We start from the raw sequence: 22538 nt of genomic DNA, 5'->3' as shown, positions 1-22538 counted from the left end.
GTACTGCTTTTTCAAAGTGAACATTTCTGTACAGGTTCATTCGGCTACGGTGCATTCAGGATTCGGAAAAAACTGTGACGATGTTTTAACTCGACAATTACGAGTTTCGAATTGTTCCTATCATATTATTATGTAAGAAAGATAAAGCTAGAGACGAATTTGAGATTCACAATGTGGTGTTGTAAAAACACCGTTACGAGTTCTAATACATGTATAATATGGTTCTTGTGGTATAGTGAAAAGTACTGAGTTCGCGTGACTTTCACCACCATATTTATGATCGAAATATGCAATTGTAACCACAAATTAATGGTTTATAATTTGCTAATAGTATATCTCATTAGATAGACTGATTATGATCTAACGCTAGTACTTAATATAGATAAGCTGAGGACCCAACCCATATTCGGCTCACTGCTGAACTTGAGTCTCCTCTCTGAATGAGAGGGATTAGGCCAATAGTCCACCACGCTGGCCTAATGCGGATTGGTAGACTTTACACACGCAGAGAATTAAGAAAATTCTCATCAAACATCGTGATGATACCTGCTTATTAACTGAGAATTTTCTCATTCTGAGAAGAGACTCGTGCTCAGCAGTGAGCCGAATATGGGTTGATGACGACGAGGACCCAACAGTATGGCGAGTGCTTGTAAACAATGTAACTAAGAAGCTTTAGTACGACCTTCAGTAATAAAGCTACCGAGAAGACATCAAACGGTGTCCTGTGATCTGTCGGAGACTATACGGTTACATCTCAAAGACTGCGGAATTTTTTGAACTGTTAAATCTAATCCTAGTTCAAGATTTTAGCTTAACTCCGTATCTTTACTTATTGAGACTAGATTGTACCTTTTACAAAGTAAAATATTTTCGTCAAAAATTGCAATTACCACTAGGTATTTAATAATTGAGTGATACAGTAACAGGGACCATATTGGTTAACCATAACATTAAAACATTATATTATGCAATAGCACTCAATAACGTAAGTGTATACACGATAAGGGCTGTATTATTCATTTCCTTCATTATTAAATTTTATCAGCTCGTGATTACTATAGCTACCGACATATTTATGCCGAATCATTTAATAATCTGTAAATAATTTAAAATACAAATTACAGAGCGATTGAAATTCATTGCAATAGGCATACAGTATAAGTTTTAAAAGATGAGAGAAAATGAAGAGAAATGTAACTAATTAACTTTAATATTCAGGTAGGTATTTTCGGTTTGATAGGCACTGGGCCTGTAGCCATGTGGCACGACGATTCTCTTTTACAAACGCTGACGTTTCGAAAATTAAAAAAAATATGGCATGACATTTGCTATTGATAGGTCACGTGATCAAGTTGTCGATCGGATCTGTTCCCATACATTTTGTTAGTTTTCGAAGCGTTAGCGTATCTAGAAAGAGAATCGACATGCCACATGGCTACAGGATCTGCTGTTAGCTTGTTTGGCTACATTGCTCATGCTCAGGGTTCTACTACCGAATCGGGTCAACAAACAAATCGGTTATGGAGTTTTTCTTTCAAAAACCAATATAAACCTGGAGTTTGGAAGTCGGTATTGGTTTATTGGCCTCACGTGAAAAACCTTGATTTCAGTGAAGTCGTGTGCCATTTCGTCGGTTTATGAGAAAGAAGAAAATAGAGAGTGCACCTATGTTTGCGCACACAATTGCGCAATTTTTAAGGCCTCCGTGGCGTGGCCTCTGGTATATAGTCCTGGTCTGGCTTGTGGGAGGCTTCGGTCGTGGCTAGTTAGGTACCGCCAAGCGATTTAGCGTTCCGATACGGTTCCGTGTAGAAACCAAAAGGGGTGTGGATTTTCATCCTCCTGCTTACAAGTTAGCTAGTTTCCATCTTAGATTGCATCATCACTTACCATCAGGTGAGATTATTATCATGGGCTATCTTGTAAAGAATAAAAAAGTACTATCTCCTGCGTAGAGGGCTCAAGTTGAGATTGTTCGCTGTGGCCGAAATTCGGTAGGGAGATCTTTATCACTAAAATAAGTTTCAGTGTTACAATCATTTTGATTTAACATAATTCCCAAATTCAATAGAGAAATAATATTTCGATAGTACATGTACTAAATGCATTTAAATTAATGTTAAATCTAATCGCTCGTTATTGAGGTCAGATTGAATGGTCAAAATTAATTAAAGTAACTAATAAATAATAGCAATAGTCGGATAGACATAATTGAGCTTAATCGTCTACCATTTAACTATTAATTTATCGTGATATTAGACATCACATATATCAAAATCGATTTAGGTCATAATAGTCAGAAGCTATCCGATAATCTACCCCATACTTGTCAAAACCAACATTATAGTTTGCTGCGGGGTGGAAAGTTATAGACGGGTTGGGAATAGGGTTGTAACGCGGCTTTTCCTACAATGTGGCGGCTACGTATCGTTTTTATCCAGAAGCAACACGAGTAAAAACTCTACACTACGTCTAACTTTTAAATGAAGTACATTTTTTGCAAACCTCAATAATTTCAACAAGTTAGCTTAGCTGGAGTTAAGCAGGATTTATACTCTATCAACTTTACAATATAGGTAATTTTTTATTATCGCTATTATAAAAATGTATCGCTTTGTTGTCAGTCGTTCTCTAGATTTGCCTAGACGCGCTCCGCACGTCTCAATTAAACGAGCGTTAGGCTCAGTTGATGTTAAGTAACTACCGTTGTAAATTGGTATATTGGTATGTCGGTCTTTATCTTAAGTTAATATTATACAAATATTTTATATAAACAACAAAATAAATGTTTGTTGCAACTTTTATACGAAGACAATTGTATAACAAAAGTAAAATAAATACGCACCTTAGGGATCGCACTTATTTTTTCTAGTAAAAGTTAAAAGAATATATGCATAATATTATTCTTAATATCATTTAATTACTAAATATTCCTCGAAAAAAGAAATCTTGATAAGTGATAACTTGACATGATCGTAGGTAGGAATGTGACGGCAAAAAAGCTCGGGATTATAGAAAATAAATCAATATATATTTTCGCAATTTACGTCTTCAAATATGCTAAGGCAGCAACCCTTATTGTGCGCAAATAGATAACACGTTTAAACAAAATATTGCTTCAAGTTTGTATCCATTACTTATATGAGATTAAACTTCTTAATAAATACGTACAACTATGTTGCTTCACTTTATCTCTGTGATTAAATTCGCAACAGCAAATTGTATTTTTCTACATATTAACGTAAATGTTTTGAAATAAGAACACTGGGGATTATTATGATATACGATACGAATTCCGTAGAGCCTTTGGTGCAATTTTTTATTCGGAACCGCCATGGACGACATGTAAATAAAATTTACCGAGTCTCAAAAACTTCATAACGAATTTAGTTTGAATATTAAATAATATTAAACAAACAATGAAAGTTTTTATAAAATATCGGATTTACGTCAGGTGCAATGAAAAGGTGGCCGCTTGCGTCACACTACGCGCCTACGCGCTTCGTGTCTACGAAACGGCTACGTCATAATTACACACTGAAGAGACTACTTATCGATTGCAACGCGAATGTAAATTTCAAGAAAAAATTGTTTTATACTCGCAAAGACTAGATTAAACAGATCGACGAACTGTACGGGAAACAGAACATCCCATGTGCTCAGTCTCCAATTATATTATAAACTTAATGTGGTAATAAAATATTTTTAATAAAAAAATTTAATTGACTTCAAAATCGCGAAAATATACCAAATAGCGAAAAATAACATCATATGTGCTACCTTCTGATCACTTTGAAGGCAGTGCTAATCCAGTGACGTATTAATTAAAGCCGTTTCTGAAAGAACCACGGGAAGAACTGTCTATTCCGCCGATTAAATCCTAAATTTTATGATTTAATCGGCTTTACTTAATGCATCACTGTGTTGGCACCGCCTTCAAAGTGAAAGCATAGTGAACGAAAGCGCCACAGTACGGGCAATTTCGTTATTTTCATTTTAACACAAAATTACTGAACTGATCTTCATGAAAACACTGAATATGAAGTTATGAAGTAAAAAACATAAAAAAATATACGCGTCGAATTAAGAACCTCCTCCCTTTTTTTGGAGTCGGTTAAAAATGCCATCCAATTCGGTTCAACCGTGCTATCTTTCTTCCCTAAAAACGCCATTTGTGGCATATGTATGAACAAAGCTCTTAAAAATATATTAAAAATGAAAAATATGTATGTTACCGTTAAATTGTAAAATACGTTAGTTTATAATCTTACTCGTGATATTATAATCTACCGTCATATTGTGAACTGAAAATACTGATTGCAATTTAACGGTTTCACTTCCGAAAAATAACACGTTAAATAGCAATCGGTATTTTCAGTTCACAATATGACGGTAGATTATAATATCACGAGTGAGATTATAAACTAACGTTTTTACAATCTAACAGTGACATGTATAACTCGTGCGCATTAACTTGACACCTGTCTACTAAACAAACACTGTTCAAACATAATTCGAGCCAGGTGCCAAGTTAATCATCACGGGCTGTACTTACGTGAAGAATTAGCCGTAGTGGTTGAGCTGTGGCTAGTAGTGGAAGTGCCGGGAGGGAGCCACTGGGCAGGCTTGCACGCGTTACATGCGGGCGTTCGTCCCTGCGAGCGCTCTGTTACGTCTGGAGCTGGCGTTGTTCGCTTTTTGCCCTATAATACCAATATTTTACATAGACACAAGCAGACACCACGTGTTTTCACTATAATACGGGGATAAATAGTCTATGTTCTTGATAATGTAGGATTATAATGGCGTAAAAAAAGTTCTAATCGGCCCCGTAGTTTCAGTGTCTATTCAATGCAAACAAACAAATCTTTCCTCCATATAATATTAGTATAGACAGACATGTATAGTGACCGCCTGACGTGGCTAGATTTTCAGCCAATGCTCCTAACATAGATGTGTATGGTAGTTTACAGTTCAAGCAATATACATTTATCTTGGTTTATAATTTTAGCAGATAGGTTAAGCGCAGTCTAAGTGTCATTTGTTTCATCAAGATCGGATGGAAGGAAAAAGTTTTTGAAAAAATAAATTAACATTTTTGCAAAAGTAGCCATATCGCATCGTGTGTCGATTCTCTTTGTAGTTTGTACATACGCAAACACTTCGAAAATTAAAAAATGTATTTGTATATGAATGACAATTGCTCGTCTCGTCAAGGTCACGTGATCAAGTTATCGTTCGAATCTGTCATTCCTATACATTTTTTTAGTTTTCGAAGCGTTAGCGTTTGTAGAAAGAGAATCGACGTGCCACGTGGTTATAACATGATACGATTGCTAGCAATAAATAATCTAAAGAATCTCAGCGTATATTGTAAAAGGCTTCTCTCTTTTATATTTGCCGTAGGTTTTGTAAAAATACATAACCTCAGAGTACATTTAAATTTAATGTAATCACATCTTCGCATACGCATTCAATTCCAGGAATACTTGATACGAGGAACCTTGATTATGAAAGCAAATATTAGTAACCAACTTTGATATTATTCTAGTATAATTTAATGCACATTTAGGATAGAAGACGGAAACTAGTAGGTAGGTGCTTTGTTTCCTATGTGTCTGATTTAATTATAAATTAGTAACACTGTAATTAATATTAAATTTTTGATAGTAATATGGTGCGATATATTTCATGCTGATAAACAATTTTGTGGCCAGACAATGGTTTTTTAATACTTGGTAAATGGAGCGAAAAATTTCGCCTGTGTTCTTGATAATAATCATGAAATACATTTTGTTCAAAAGATAATTCTGTTTCCATATGTGTTAAGTTAAACGTAATAGGTACTTTTCTCCAAAGTGCCAATAAATATTTGTTTAGTTTCCAACGGGCAATTAACGACAAACTCTCAGACACCGGGGGTTAGAGCTAGTAGGTGTCGTAAGTTGCAGCACTCAAGTATATGGGTAACAATCTTTTTTAAATTGGATCAGGTATGCGTCTCTGGTGGGAAATTTCGACTAGAAGTGTAGTTTTGAATACATTGAAAGTAGAACAGAAATAGGTTAATTGTATGGATGGGCCTTTACGACTTCTACCTACAGGCATACCTTAAAGTTTTATACACATTCAAGCTTAGAAGTTTTAAAACCACAGAATATTTAAATTTTTCATTTATTCTTTATCTTGATATCTATGTACTATCTAGCTACTGCCCGCAGCTTTGCACGTGTAGAAATTACTTGTCAATAACATAAACATTACTTATTTCTGGGTAAATGGTAGTCTATATGTTTCTTTCTTTACGATAACATAGATATAAAAGTCAAGTATTTACAAGAAAGTGTAACAAACGAACTAAAACTAAACATGCCCAGTGAAGTATGTATAATTTTAGTAACATTTAGAAGTATGTAAAACTTACATGCGCATCGTAAAAAATTGAAGGGATTCTGTTGTCACGGTGAGTATTACAGGTACATAGCGCGTGTGCGTTGCGCGCTGAACTTCTTATTACTTTATCGGGTTCGACAAATGTTTGCGTATCGTCCACGACGTCGTTCTGCAAATTTCTCGACAGAAAAGCATTTTCGTCTTGCACCCACGTCTCGGATACTCGATCTCTAAATCTATCGCTGGGAAACTCGTTACACGACAGCTGTCTTCTAATACTTCTACAACGACTTCGATTATCGAGAGTTGAAAATTTAATCAGAGGCGAATTTCTAACGGCGTGTTCATCGTTGTTTTCAAAGTTCCTCGAGCGTACGCTATTCTGCGATGTGAGATCCTCGTTACAATTTCGAAGTCGGTCAAAACATTGATCGATGTTAGAAGAAAAGTTTTCGTACGTCGTGATATTGTTTTTTAGATCGTCTTTTGATTGAAGGCCCGAAGATGAGAAAATGCCACTTTGAGTATCCATTTTTCTATGTGATTTATCTACAAGTGATAGCATTGAGAGCCTTTTCAGTGAATTCGTTGAACTGGATGCCATTTCTGCTAATTGAAGTGAGTTTTGTGGTTTTTTAGTGATCGGTTCTGCTTTCACTTTTTTCAAATTAGATAATTTTCTTTTGATTTTTTGCACCAGTGTGTTGTTTGGGTCGTATGATATGAATTGTTTTGAAATGTATCTCGATACGCCTACAGTTTTGCTTTTATAATGCTTTCTGTCTAAACTGCGATGGGATCCGATGGCTAAGGTACTTCGTCCCGTGTCCCTTTTGATCCTTTCTATGTCGTAAATATTAAGGGTGTGCCCGCGCTGTTTAAATGAGTCGCGATAGCAATTTATGTAATTGTTCTGCCGAATATTACAATTGCAAACCAAATCGAAATCTTTTTCAGATATTGGTTGATTGATGCAGCGTTGCTGTGCAGCGAGAGCAAGGCAAGCTTCGCAATCTACTCCGAGCAACAGCTCGAGACTAGTGTTCCTTATGAATCCATCACTGAACGTTCGCGATCGGAAATGTGCCGCGTGTTGGCTGACGTGTGACTCGTATTCAGCCGGGCAGGTAGGCTCCGCCGCGCTGCTCGAGCCTCCGACGGCGCTCTCGTCATCCATCATGGTGGCAGCGTCACGGTTCACCTGAATGACGCGCGGCTGGCGGAACACTCTGCTGTCACTCCGCACTGAACATCGTGACGGCGATGGCGACGGACGCTTGAAACTGTCCACATGAATCATGGTCGCTTTTATTTCCCACTAGCTTGACGATATGGCATCCTGTAGAAGAAAACACATGTTAAACTCATTACATTCGTATACCTATACAGCTATGGCTATTATTGAAATATTTATCTGCTCTCATAATTATTATATAGGTACCTACATAATTATAAATTAAAAAAATATATCTTTTTCAGATTAGTCACTAATTGAACCTATATATGTACGTAATAATGATCATAAATTTAAATAGTCAATATTCAATACTAGCTGACGCCGCGCGGTTTCACCCACGTGGTTCTCGTTCCTGTATGAATATGGGGATAGTATATAATCTATAGTCTTCCTCGATAAGTGGGCTATCTAACATTGAAGAATTTTTCAAATTATTATAGCCAACGCTGTTATGGCTACCGAGGACTATAATTATTTTCATGATCAACGTATACGGATTATAATTTAGAATTGAGAAATTTGTTACCACTGGAACTAAGTTAAAGTTATAATATTTCATTAGTACAGAACATACTAGCGCTTAGCTAGGTGGTAATTAGAAATTGTTTTCTTTTGCTCAATAGTTTTCATGACATATAAATAAATCGGAGTTAATCGGCACTCCAATGAAATTCTCGTGTCTGTATTATATCACTTCGTTTTTTTATATAGTCTCAATAGCTCAACGGTAAAGCGGTCGGACTCATCAACTAGAGGTTGTGGTTCGATCCCCGCTCCCTTGGTCTATTGTCGTGCCCACTCCTAATACAGTCTTTCCCGACTAGTTGGGATTAGAGGAATGTTGGTCATATTAAAAAAAATATTTTTTTATAAAAAAATCACATCGTTTATTTTATAGAATACACCAACTATGCCATTGTCATATAATACGAGTAGGTAGTCTCTTTTAATTGCTAATGTAACAAATACATATTAAGTGATAATGTACAAGTAAACAGTAATTTATCCACCAACAAATAAAGGATTTGTGTTCTACCTAAAACAAACAACGAACTGACGTCAGTGAACTGCGGATTTTGTATAGATTAGCCCAAACTTACAATATAGTAGGTGCATTGTAATATTTTCAGGTAGTTTCGAATAAAAACCCGCACTACTGAATTTTCGTTTGTTTCTTGTAAATGTAAAATGTACACAACTTGACGATGAATGGACCAAAATATGGATGGAGAGGCCTATTATACAAATACTAGCGTACACCCGCGACTTCGTCCGCGTGGAAATCAATGTAATTTTTCATGCCCTATATTTATTTTGAATTTTAAAAAATTTTGAATTCCATTATATTTTGTATTTTTTTTCATGATTTATGAAAAAATTTTTAAAACTGTAACTCAAAAAATGAAGGACTTTCCACACAAACTTTCAACCCCTGTTTCACCCCCATTTTATTTTATTTTCGCAATAAAAAGTATCCTATAATCTTCTCCGTATTATGGTCTTAAACCGTGATAAGTTTCATTTGAATTCATTTAGTAGTTTCAGCGTGTTGCCCAAATAACAAAAAAACACGGACAGACAGACAGAAAGACAAAAAATCGAAAAAAAATATTTTTAGCTTCAGTATCGATTATATAATGCCCCCCAACAAAAATTTTCAAAATATCTTCAATGTACAGAATGTACAAAATGTACGGAATTCGTATTATAAGTATTGATTCTAGATAGCGCTGGCGTCCGTTATACCACGGTAACGTTTGGTGTTACAAATGGTATAAGTAAAATCTCAAATTGCGAATAAATGTATAGAATTCGACCAGTTTTATTATAAGTATAAGGTTGAGGTATTTCGGTCATTTATACCTAATTGAAAATTTGTTTTATGAATGCTTTATACAAGATCTTCTCGTTTAAAGGAACGATAATACGGATAAAATTTTGTGACCTTGGAACAAGTGAAACAGAGAGTAATTTTATAACTAGATTTCAGTTTTAAATTCGGTGTCTTTTCGCTGACATGACAAAAATAAACTTTACAACATTACTAGATATTTAAAAATGTTCCATATATATTTAAAAAATATATTCAATAGCGTAGTTGACTCATATTAAATTTAATATAAACAATATTACGTCAGTTAATATTGTAGTAAACATGGAATAAAGGTCGGAAATATATCCATCCATTTTGTGACGTCTCAATGTTACTGAACGTCAAACTAATTATCAACAAATAGATACATATTTTTGTCAAACGCTCCGTCTGTAAAGGATAGGAAGGATGTTAACGTGATGTCATGAAACAGTTGAAATATAGACCATCATGGCCACAGGCGTTTTGATTCATATTGTCAAAATAATATTTAAAAATTAAAAGTTTGATATAAGACCATTTAAACTAGCCTATTATATATGATTTTTGTTTAACTATAAACGTCTATGCAGCGCATACAACGGATGCTCTTAAAAGGAATTATATTTCCCATTTTTGCCACATTTTTCATTGACGCTCTGCTCCTATCGGTCGTAACGTTATTTTATATTGCCTATAAAGCATTCCACGATAAATCAAGGAATCGCCTATCCAACACCTGACATTAGAGTGTTCAATCAAACGCACGAATAAATACATTGTTTGACTTTACTCGTTTGATATGAGTATAGAGACTAGCAGCTGAGCAATACCTGTCAAAAGTCACCCGAATTGATAAGATCGAGCGAGAGAGATTACAAAGTTTACTTTGAGTAAATTTGGATTCTACTTTGGTCTGTCAAAAACTTTCGAAATTACTTCAAATTCAGGAATAATAAATAGTAAGTATGTAATTTTAAATTTATTAATAACTAGCTGACGCCGTGCGGTTTCACTCGCTTGGTTCCCGTTCCCGTAGGAATACGGGGATAATATATTTCTTTCAGTGTTAGATAGCCTTCCTCGACAAATGGGCTATCTAACACTGAAAGAATTTTTGAAATCGGACCAGTAGTTCCTGAGATTAGCGAGTTCAGCAAACAAACAAACAAACCCTTCAGCTTTATAATATTAGTAAAGATTATTTTTTTTAACTTTGAAATCTATCTTTAATCAGCATTCCAACAATCATTACAGGTTTCTAAAAAAATATGAGGTGTATATGAAAATCAACTTTTGAATTGTGGATCTAGCATAATTACGAGTATGTATCCTCGTTTATTAAAAAAAAATACGGTTAAAGTCCTGGTTAATATAGCAATTAAATGTCAGTAAAAAGATCTTATTAACAATTTATTTATTATTACTTATTAATTATGAGAATATCTTAAGTTGGGAATCACTTTATTCACGGCTTCAATATATAGTATTTGGTGATAGTTCTCAGGTCGTGGAATTTCAATAACGAGCCATAACTCAAGTTAGCTACTACTACACTACTTAACAACACAGATTCACAGAGAAATCAGCAAATTAGATAGAAATGTTAACGTTTTTTCCAACAACGAACGAACCACGAGTACATGCTCGCTAAAGATAGTGTAAAATTTAATTTATGGAGCTACATATTTTTTATTTTAGTTAAAGTCTACCTCAAAAGCAATTTAATTTACCCAGAGTTAAATGTAGAATGTTTTAGCCGTTTAAATAATTTGATAAATTTTTATGTACCCATTTTTGCGTTCATTATCATTAAATTACACGCGCGGTGGCAAAAGAATGGGGTTTTGTTACGCCAGAAAAGCTGGTCTAACTATGCAACGGCAAGATTTTAAGAATAAAATTCTTTTCATTCGTATTTTATAAAAAGAAATGACGAGGGTGGATTTTTGTTTATAAATTACAATGAGTCACATTTCATTAATAATGTTTTGCCATTTCGTTGAATGCTCAAGTATCTACGTGCCGAATGGAACATTTACTTTACTATAAAAGCCTAATAAAAATGTCATGTCATTTATTTTAAAAGATAAACAGGAAATTACCTCTTGTAGATCATAAATTCATCAGTCACTCTACACTATCTGTCTGTTTTAAAGGCCCACTACAGAGACCCAGTCCTCTTTACATGATATATGGTGTTTAGACCAACCACGCAGCTGTTTTTAAGGTTCTATAGTCCACAAGGAACCCTTATAGTTTCATCATGTCCGTCTGTCCGTCCGTCCGTCCATTCATTTTGTATGACAACGTTTACACTTATGGGTTGTGACATGTCGTGATGGCTTCTGATGTGTCATATACAAAATGTGATGATACCGTTTCTGTTCTGATGCGTCACGACACTATACGTCAGACAAATATAACTCCGCTTAAATACTTTCAATAATGATCATCAGTTAAAGATTTCCTTTACTCATAATATCTAATAGGTATGTACAAAAAAAACCTACACAATAAAAAAAACCTAATCGTTTTCTTTTAACATTAGTAGTAACAAGAATATTTATATCGTTTTTAGTTATTTCTATTCAGTGGTTTCGGTTTAAAAAAAAGGGATATATGCGAGTAAGAACAATAAGGCAATGCAAAAGGGAACGAATTTAGAACAAAAGTTTTGCATTTTAAAACATAATGTTAATGTTTAGAAAGCTTTATGTAAGTTAGCGATGGCGATACAACAGAGTTTTATTTTACTTTGCTACATTGTTCCGTCATGACCACATTATTATGAATGTATAATTTAATGTATAATACACTAAACATAATTACATTTTTAAGTACATTTACCGCAACTGTTCTCTTTTTAACCCCCGACGCAAAAAGAGGGGTGTAAGTTTGACGTGTCTGTCTGTCTGTGGCACCATAGCTCCCGAACGGATGAAGCGATTTCAATTTAGTTTTTTTGTAATAAAGGTTGCTTACGGGTGAGTGTTCCTAGACATGTTTGATAAAAATCGATTAAGCCGTTTAAAAGTTTTGAGGGGTGAAAGTGGGAAAGAACAACCGAATGTCTGCAAACTCGAGTGGGTTCTCAAATGAAAGCGCACTGAAAGAGAATATTGATGACTTGATCGAGAGTGTAACTAATACGTGTATCTACTAGTACATGACATTCGGGGGTTTTTCGTTTTTTTTTTAATTTTATGTTATTACCCGAATGCAAGAGGGGTTATTTACTTGCTTCATCGGCCATTTAAAGTCCAACTTTTGATTCGGGCAAAAAAAATAAGTTAAATGTATTTTTCTTTTATACTATTTTCAAGCTCGGTCTTTAATTCTAACTTGGAGTGGAGTCATAAATCATTAGCCCGCCATCGCCAAATTACATTTGGACAACACGATGGGTTCCCATTTTCAAACTCTACTATTCATGTAAAAGTCATCTTTCATTACATTTTCTTCTTCATTTCTTAAACATAAAATTATTGATCAAAAGAGTTCCAAGTACACACGTACGACTAAAAAGTAAAGTGAGACGTAGGAAAAATAACAAATGTCAACTGGAGTAGTATAACAAAATCGTGCTGCCCAAGGGATGCAAAAAGAAAAAGAGGCAGACCAATTATCAGTTGGAAAGACGATCTAATTGCCTTCGAAGGTAATTAACGGACCCGATCAACTATGGATGGGACACAATGGAAGAGGAGGCGTTTGCCCAGCAGTGGTATATATATGCATAAATATGACTCGTAACATGTAATAAATATTATCTAATAAAAGAATAAAAGTCATCTTTAGTGGAAGGTAGAAAGTTTTCACCAGAAGTAGATAATATTACTTATGCATGGGTTTGCCGACTGGTTTCAACAAAGTGGATCATTGGAGTTGAAATGGAGTTTAACAGCTATTCTTACAAGATTCAGCAATGTAATAAACTAATTTAGGCACTTTCATAAGGTAAAATTATGTTTTACGATATTACGGTAGGTATTGCATGGAATGAGGATAAAGTAAACGCTTTAAATTAGAATTCTTTACTAGACTTAATAATTAAGGTTCTCAATAACTTTACGTTAAGGGACTCAAAATCGTAAGGTACACGAGTTGAATGAATTGCAAAGAATATTTTGCAAGCCGTTAATGGAGCTCAAAAATAAAAATACGAGTAAATTTTAATGTTGCAACACTGAATGAAAACCGATGAACTTTTGGCGGCTATTTACAGAAACAAGTAGCGCTGTTGATTTTTATTTGTGCAAAAAGTGTTATTTCTAGGTCCGTGGGGAACTTGGGAACTACAGCCTCGAGAAAAAATGTTCGAAATTCTTTCCTCGAATTCTTTATGGCGTGAAAACTCTCCTCTCCACAAGATTTTCGTTAATTTAAGGGAATATTCGTTATGTAAAAAAACATATTTGCTTGGTAAAATTATTATAATTGGTATAGTGTACCTATGATCAGAGCTAATAACGGGGCACTGCTCACTAAATGAACTTCTTCTAAATCTTTCAGTTCTAGGTATAAATGACAGTCCTCTGTGCAGAGCGTGCATGGATGAAGAAGAAACACCGATACATGCTATGCTTAAATACAGAGATGTATCTGAACAACGCGCATCACACATTGACTCTCCAGCAACACTTAATGAAGCGTTCGGCGACCTGGACGGCCTACTACAGCTCGGTTGGCTGGAGTGACTGAAGTGGGGACCAACACCTAATGGACTTATGTGGAACGGCTAACTTTTAGTGGCCAAGTGCGAAAAAGACCCAGGAAAGAAGAAGAAGAAGATACTAGGTAATTTATCATAGATAGGTATTAGGATATACTTTTAGGTATATTAATTGTAAGTTGATATATGTAGGTACATCAGTACATGTTTATTGTTAGGTTATATCAATATATCATTCCATTAACGAAATAATGGAAGCGAATAGTAGGTTGGATAAAATGTAGAAGGGAGATATTTTGTTGTAGCCTTCTAGGTAAGCGGTCATTTGTAAGCAGCCGAGAAAAATGCTCACTCAGCCAGAAAAAACAATCATGAATGGTGAGCTTTCCGTGCCTTTGGTTGTTCACATCTTTCGGGTCTTACGGAGATATCGTACTTCAACATAATTGGGGTTTAGGAGCGACTGTACCTCGCCAATAATTGCTGAGGGATTAATCAACCTTTTAACAGTCATTGTCATCTAGCTACATCGGTTTTCTGTTCTGTGATCGCTATCCAAAAATAAAAATACAATATAGATTTATTATATTCTTTCAATACACTTAACTTACATGCATACAATGATTTTACTATCTTGATTTCATGGTATCGTTATTACAATAGGCAAGGTACACTTCTAAGTTGTTAGTGTGTGTGTGCCCAAGGGGCAACTCAAACCTTTGTGTGTGTAGAAACGAAAATAAAGTTATTTGGACGTGTTCTTGGTATATCAATTTCATAACCCTTCAGTATATCTGTTGTTTCGATGGTGTTTCTATGAAAGGAGAACATTGAATTACACGAAACGTGTAAACATTCTAGTAAAATTATGGCTGGTATATTCAGCCCTCTCTACGAGAATTTTTTTGAGGATTACAAACTAGGAGAGAAACTGTATTTTGCTTAATGAGTAGTGTAAAAAAGAGATGCTAAAATCAGTTAATTCCAATAATATCTATATCCAATAATAATCACAGATTTTCATGTTGATTATATGAAAGAAATAATTTGAACACGCCACAAAAAATTCAAGAGTATTTTACTCTACTATGAGTTTCAAATAATAATCTTACCCTATTTGGATTCAATTATTATTATTTATTAAATTGCTATTGAAATGGTTGTCGTGGTACGCTCGGGCTTAGGCTAAGATATTATATAAGAATAATGCAATCAAGGAAGCTCAGAAACATACCTAACAGTAAAAGGAACAACTAAATTGAATGACGAATTATTTCTTTTCATTCAGTTTGGTAGCCTTTGTTATCATTCATAGGGTTTTGAGATAGTGTAGGTGAACGAATAATTCGTGCTTCTTGTAATACTATTTAGATAGATTGCAAAATGTTTACGTGACTCGAAATAAATTGTAATATTAAAAAAAAAATTAAAAAAACCCGACTGCATAGAATATAAAACTGAAAGGAAGAACAAGCTTAGTCCAGAATTGTAGAAAACAATTAGAAAACAATTGGGACCAATAAATGGATTATATTTTATGCAGTCGAGTTTTTTTATTTATTTCACACTTTTTAGTTAGTGTGAAATAAATTGTTAGTGTAATAAATAATGATTTTTATCATTGTATTTTTTTTCAACATGGCCATGAAATACCATTTTAAAATCCTCATGATGAGCCCTTCAATTAGATACCCATATTGTAATATTCTTAAAAAAAACCCCTCGGGGCTATAGCGTCTCACAGTCATCGTGTTGGTTTTTTAATTCCACTTATTTAAGAACTTAATTATGAGAATCCGTTCAGCGGTTTGGAAGATATGAGCTAATAAATAATATTACATAGTTACATACATACAAGATACGCGCGAAAAACATAACCCTTCTTGTCCTTGGGTAAAAAGGTAATTGAACTGTAAATTCTTAATAAAGTTTCTATAACTAAACGAATCTCAGATTCGTAACAAACTATAACTATGTTCTGCTATATGAATTTCATAATAAACTTGCAAAATAATAAAAAATAGGGGATGATTTAGGTAGGAGGTAGGTAGGAGGGTGAAAATTACTTTGGACTTATTTCCGTACGAACTTATGATACTAAAAAAGTTCAGTTAGGTTGAGCTGTTTTAGAGGAGTGCCATCACAAATATAGTGACACGAGATTTTTATATATAAGATTGAAAATGTTGACAACTATTTTTAGTAAACATCCAAATTAATTTAATTTGTTGAAAAGCCAAGTATGTATTTACACTATCTCTTTACCAATGTTTAAGCTCTAAATTGACCAATTTTTTGTTAGTTTCTGACTAGAAATTCATCTATTAAAATGGATATTCTTCACCATAATAATACATGCAAAAAGAAAAACAAAGTAATTCTCTATAGAATAAGCCCTATTTACGCGGGAAATTTGTGGCACTAGTACTTACTTGCTTAGTAAGCATGAAATGATTTGGAAAAATCCTATTTTTTGAAAGGGATCAAGGATCATTTTCTTCAGCCTGTAGATAGTATTAAAGTTCTTAATTATTTGTTACATTATTTACAGTGCTAAGTCTACATTAACAGTTCGAATAATAAATAAAACAACATGAAAAAATATGGGGCATGAATTATTAGACTACTTAAAATAAAATTATTATGTAAGCAGTACATTGGGAGAGAAATAAGTTACTCTTGTTCTACTATTTAGTGAAGCTGGGATGGTATTTGAATGAGAAAACCCGCGGAGAAAACAAAGAAAAAGGAAAATTTTAAATGTTGTTTCAAAGATGAATGTGTCTTACGTAAGTCCCGTTAATTAGCATAATATCTATGGAAGCAGGCGACTCGCATTATAAACTACATTCAGTACTTGCATATTAATGGGGCCTTAGTGCGTTTCAAATAGAACATTATACTCATTTAAGAATATGGGATTGTAAAATAAAATGTTGTACTGAAATAAGAAACCTTTAAAACGATGCTGTTTTGATATAGAGTTTTTTTTTTATTTTATGAATTTTTTACCCGAGCAACATAAAGGAGATTTACATAAACATTTGAATGTCAATAATAAACACATGTCAGCAAGTAATAATAATTTAAATAACAAGGATTAAAGAGATGTATTCGTCAAACTCCGTAAACTTCAACTCATGTGGAATAAGTGATTAGTACCATTTACACGAATGCCAGAATAAAACATACTATTTTGAACTTTTGATGGAGTAATTTAAAATATGTACATTAAAACTGTATGAATACTAAAAAATAGTATCAAAAAAAATTAAAACTGAACTATTTTAAATGGTTTTATTTACCTTGTCCTGTTCGAAATAATTAAAAAGTAATTGAAATTTTACCCCCTTCCTGTTGATAGATTGATCTGATTCTGTTGGAAATACAATCAGTGTAATTTACAATTAAAGATGGCCACCGCTACAGAATGCCGATTTGTTATTTTAAACAACTCTCTCATTATGGGTATCAAATGATCATTATGGGTATCAAATAAACAAGCTTGATTAGTAGAATAGAGTACAGATTAAAAGAAATACAAATCTAATATGGCCTTCAACTAAACGATAGTTTTTTGTAGGATTTTGTACGAGTACTTAGTAGCACTGAATCTACTAAATAGGCCGAATGAAAAATTTCAAAATAGTTCTAAGTTTTCTCAACTGCTTTTAACACGATACCAAAACACAATCAAGCTTCATGTAGATTTTGTCTGTATGACTGTTTGTTCGAGCTAATCTTTGGAACGGATGGATCGATTTAAATGGGACTTTGGAAGATAGAGGAGGTTATTGAGCGACATATTGGCTACTTTTAATTCGTGTATCCGCGCGATTTGTGAAAAATCCAATTATTTTCCGATCGGGTGTTAGAGTGCACAGATGAATTTGACGAAATCCAAGAGATTTGAAAGCTTACTATTTCGAATATACACGTTTTTATTATACTCATCAAAAAATCAACATAAACATCATCATAAATAAGAGTATACCTAATTCTAATTAACAAAGGATTAGGACCACGCTAATTACTCCATTCGTTATCCATTTAGCCAGTTTCATTATAAGTCATGTGGCTTATTATACTAGTTCAGTTATAGAATGGTTGAAGGGATTTTCTTTTCAAAGCAAATCAAATCAAAATTCATTCATTTTAAAATATCAAGTTTTTCTGTTTGTAAACACTCTACCACGTTCAAACGGCAGGTTTTGTTGAGAAGAGCCAAAAAGAAACTTAACAGTTGCTCTTTTAAAAAATTCATACATTATTATAATTTTAAAATCATTACGTACAATTTATTTTACTATTACTTAATAAGTGAAGGTGGAGACTAATCCAATAGCCTCCAAGCATCTTTATAAGGAGTTTATCAATTGTGAAATAGCCTCGACTAAGTAAATGTTTTTACTGTAAACTGTAAACTAGAACATTGATTAAACTTACTTTTAAAAAGGCTTAGTTGCAAACAGAAGTGTGAGTTTGCTTGTTTTTGATTTCGTTTATCGTGCGCTAGGTTAATCCCGGTAGTTTTGCTGATAATTATCGTTATAGAGTCAAAAATATAATTTACACTGAGACTGCCAAACCCCATTATAGTTTGGCATGACAAAGACGCAGCAATCTATATATAAAATAAGTCGGGTTTGCTGGACCGATTTTCATGGGTTTTGATTCGTTAGATTTGTCTGAATAGCAGAATACATCTTAAAAACAATGAAAACTCGACGTATACATAATTATGAAAGATGAATAATTTTCCATAAATGTTACTTTGTTTAGTAACTGTCAAGCATTTGTTTTCCATCTTGTCAAATACTGTTTATGTAATGATTGACATTTATACGTGCGTTCAGAAATACTGACAAATGATTAGGAGTAGGGTAGTGTAGGGTAGGGATAGCGAAGAATTAGACATAAGTCAAAGCGAAGCTTGTCCGGGTCTGCTAGTATATTTATAAAAGAAAGTCGTGTTAGTTACACTATTTTTAATTCAAGTACGACGGTTTGGCTGAAAATCGGTGGAGAGGTAGTTTAGAACCGGGAGACGTAAATAGAATACTTTAGGTACCCTAGGGTAGGTTAAGGTTTTACGCGGACGAAGTCACGGGCGTCAGCTAGTAGAATATTAAATAGAGAAATAGATATAACAGAAGTTCCCTATTTTGTTTCGATGACTCGCCAGGATGTAAGGAAGCATTAAGAGGGTTGTGAATTGGATTTGTAACAAGGGTTGGATTCCTTTTGATTTAAACGTTCTTCTGGTATAATTGTTAGTTGCAAATTGTTTTGATTCTCACCAGTTTTGGTATATTGTGAGTGATGGATGATTTTGCGTTATTGTAATATACTAGGAAATGTGTGAAACTTAGTCTACATGTATTATATTGGACCCTCGTCAATATTGACCCGAGGCTGTGGGGATGAGCATTTTTCACAATGGATTATGGTTCGTGGAATTATTAAGAGCTACCTTTGTTCTCCTACTGGTTCACTGTATTAATCTTTGTTAAACACAAATTCTTAATAATTTTAGTAAACATTAAGGAAAAATCATATACCTACCATCATCAATATTAGATAAGATCATAATAACATTCAAGTATACTTCCTTATAAAAATTATGCCTTGCCCCACCTGTCATAGATAAGTAGTTTAGTAAGAGCTTGCAAATAAAGAAAGAGATACTTGGAACAAGAGAGACTTAATTAGCGACACTTAATTTAAATTTATTTTACATTTTTGCGCTTAATTTTTTTTGTCACCGTTTAACTTTATTTTTATAAAGTGTCTTTCATTAAAAGTGAGACATCATAATTACTTGGTTCTTTGTTTTTACAGAATTAAAAGAGTTAGCCAAGAAAATGTAAACTTCAAAAATGTGAGTGTACAAACTTTCCTATTCTAAATTTTGTAAACCAAATTGAAGCAGTATCTACCCTTTAAATAGGGGAGTGAAATTACTTAGGCGTTTAATTATGAAATATATATTTTTCGTCAAACCAACAACAAAAAGCTTTAGCTCAGTGCTAACTGTTTTTTAAGCTTCAGGAGTTCCTTGGTTCGATATTTATGAAATAAAGTTTTTTCTTTGTGGTGTTGTTTTGTAATTTATAAAACGGATAAAGTTTTTTTTTAAGTTCAAAAAAAGTTTCATTGTACTATCAAATAAATTTTATTCCCATGCGCTGTCGATAATAAATTATGTGAATCTAAACAAATTAAAAAACATCCAGAAAATGCAAATGCATATAAATTGTATTACACATATCATATAAAAATCTACTACGAGTATGTTCCATTTAATTTGAATTTTTTGCCGATAATTTTATAATAAAATTTCGAAAATACGAATTTCTGTTCGAGATTACAAAGAAATAACCCTAGTAAATAACTTCCATGTTTCTAATTATAGGAGCAATTAATAACGGATCAAGGTAAAAGCATGACGTCGTTCAAGTGTTATTACGCCAAACAAAGCGGTCGTTTCAGCCTGCCTCACATTCCTGTTTGACCAGGTAAATTCCTAGGCCTTCTTGATTAATATTGACTGGCTTTTAATTAAAACTCTCTGCTCTCTGAAGCTCTATAAAATTATCAAGAAGAACATATTATTTTATTTATTTACAATTGTTTTAATAGTTGAAAAATATGTTATTACTTAAAAAAAAACAACCACTTTAAGAAGTCGTTTTGTATTATGGTCGTTAATGGTGTAACCTTTTATTAAAATATTGGTAATAAGTAAATCATTTAGGTGAAAATGTATGTCTGTTTTCATTACGGTAATCATTTTGGGTACTTTGTTAAAGCTAATAAAGTTAAAATTAATTTAATTTTATAACTAATTTTACTAAATTAATACGTAAATACTATATATAAACTTATTCATAAGGATGTGTGTGTATGTATAGGTAATATCAATAATAATAAAAACGGTGTACCTATAAAAATGAAATTAAGAAAATGTTATTTTCATGCTGATGACATAATTAGCTTTTTTCATAAATACTATTAATACTACAAAATAAACATCTTTTGACTACAAATCTAACACAATAAAAATCCGGGACATCAAAATTTATTATATACTAGAAATTAGGTAGAGTTTCAAAAAATAAAGTTTAACTTTTTCAATACAGGAAACAAAATGTTACAAAAATAATACTTACGCTAAACAATTAATTTAGCACTGAAAGAAACACGACGAATTACACAAACAAGTTTTCACTGGTGCCATTCATGGTTTCCCAACGTGACATTAGCCTCGTCATTTAATACACAAAAGGGCATAATATTAATGGCATGCTTTTAAATAGCTCTAAAGGCAAACCCGATGTAGCGGGTGAAAGGCTACGATCCCGTAGCTCGAGTGAGCTACGCGCGCGCTACGCGAGGCTACGCCGGGCGGGCGGCCCGAGCGAGCGACCGCGGGGAACGCGTGGGCCGCACTGGGTCCGACCGCTGTTAGCTCCGATTAATCCATACAAGGGAGACGAGGAGGCTGTATTCACCGGACCGGAGGACGGTCGGGCGACGAGCGCCGACTGCCGCCGCCGCTGGAGTCCGCCTCCCGCCGCCGTTGCGTCGTGTTGACACAATTTTAAAATAGTGTCACATCTAGGTAATTTTTAGGGATTGTGCAGCGACATGCGTTCCACCCTTTGCCGTTTTTATATATTTACTTTTTCAAGAAAATCACAGCAATCTGTAGGATAATCTTGTGAAAGTAAGCTGCTACTGCTGTAAGATTTATTGTAAGGATGTTTTTTTTTAATAAATTAAATTAAAAGAAAATACTTTTCCTTTTAAAAGTCAACGATTTATATATTAGGCAAGACTAAATCTTGAACAATAATAGTAATAATTATTGTTCTCGTTTAACTAAACACTAAATCCTTTATCGTACAATCATAACAAATAGCAACTTGTGTGTAGGTAATTAATTTTCCGTTTTACAACACCTAAAGGGGCGAGTGTTAACACGTTGAAAGTTTGCATAAACACAAATATCATTAATCATTTGAAATAGAATGGAAACGCAGAACTACATAATAATATATCCCACTAACCAGAATGCTTGTTTTGAATGTATATTTGTCTGACGAGTGTTTATTACGGCATTTTAGTATTTGGACAACATCCATAATTAGGTATTTGAAGCCTTCAAATTCGTGGTAACATCCGTGAAAATGTTAACTACGTATCTGTTTACGTTCACCTGTTTGTTTTTCATTTATTTTTCTAATTTTACTGCGGTACAGAACACATATTACGTATATTGGCATGACTACGTTATCTAATCTATGCGTGTATAAAACAAAGTCGGGTTAGTTGCACCTTTTATAGCTCCAGAATGGCTAAATATATTAGATATG

At 33.7% G+C, this 22538-nt stretch overlaps 1 protein-coding gene across 1 annotated transcript in view; it reads right to left on the bottom strand.

Annotated features, from left to right (window-relative positions):
- LOC112049750 (uncharacterized) overlaps positions 1–21596 on the bottom strand; it is a 40935-nt gene extending 19339 nt beyond the window's left edge. Inside the window, exons 1-3 of the mRNA XM_024087773.2 lie at positions 21333–21596; positions 6428–7735; positions 4559–4706 (exon numbers count right to left, since the gene is read on the bottom strand). Coding sequence (XP_023943541.2) covers positions 4559–4706; positions 6428–7696 — 1417 coding nt within the window. The 5' untranslated portion in view covers positions 7697–7735; positions 21333–21596. The remainder of the gene's footprint in view (positions 1–4558; positions 4707–6427; positions 7736–21332) is intronic.
- Positions 21597–22538: the final 942 nt, after the last annotated feature.

Source organism: Bicyclus anynana, chromosome 3, assembly GCF_947172395.1.
Source record: "Bicyclus anynana chromosome 3, ilBicAnyn1.1, whole genome shotgun sequence".
NCBI classification, from domain to species: Eukaryota; Metazoa; Arthropoda; class Insecta; order Lepidoptera; family Nymphalidae; genus Bicyclus; species Bicyclus anynana.
The sequence above is the reverse complement of the archived record's forward strand: the minus strand, read 5'-3'. Positions and strand labels throughout refer to the sequence as shown.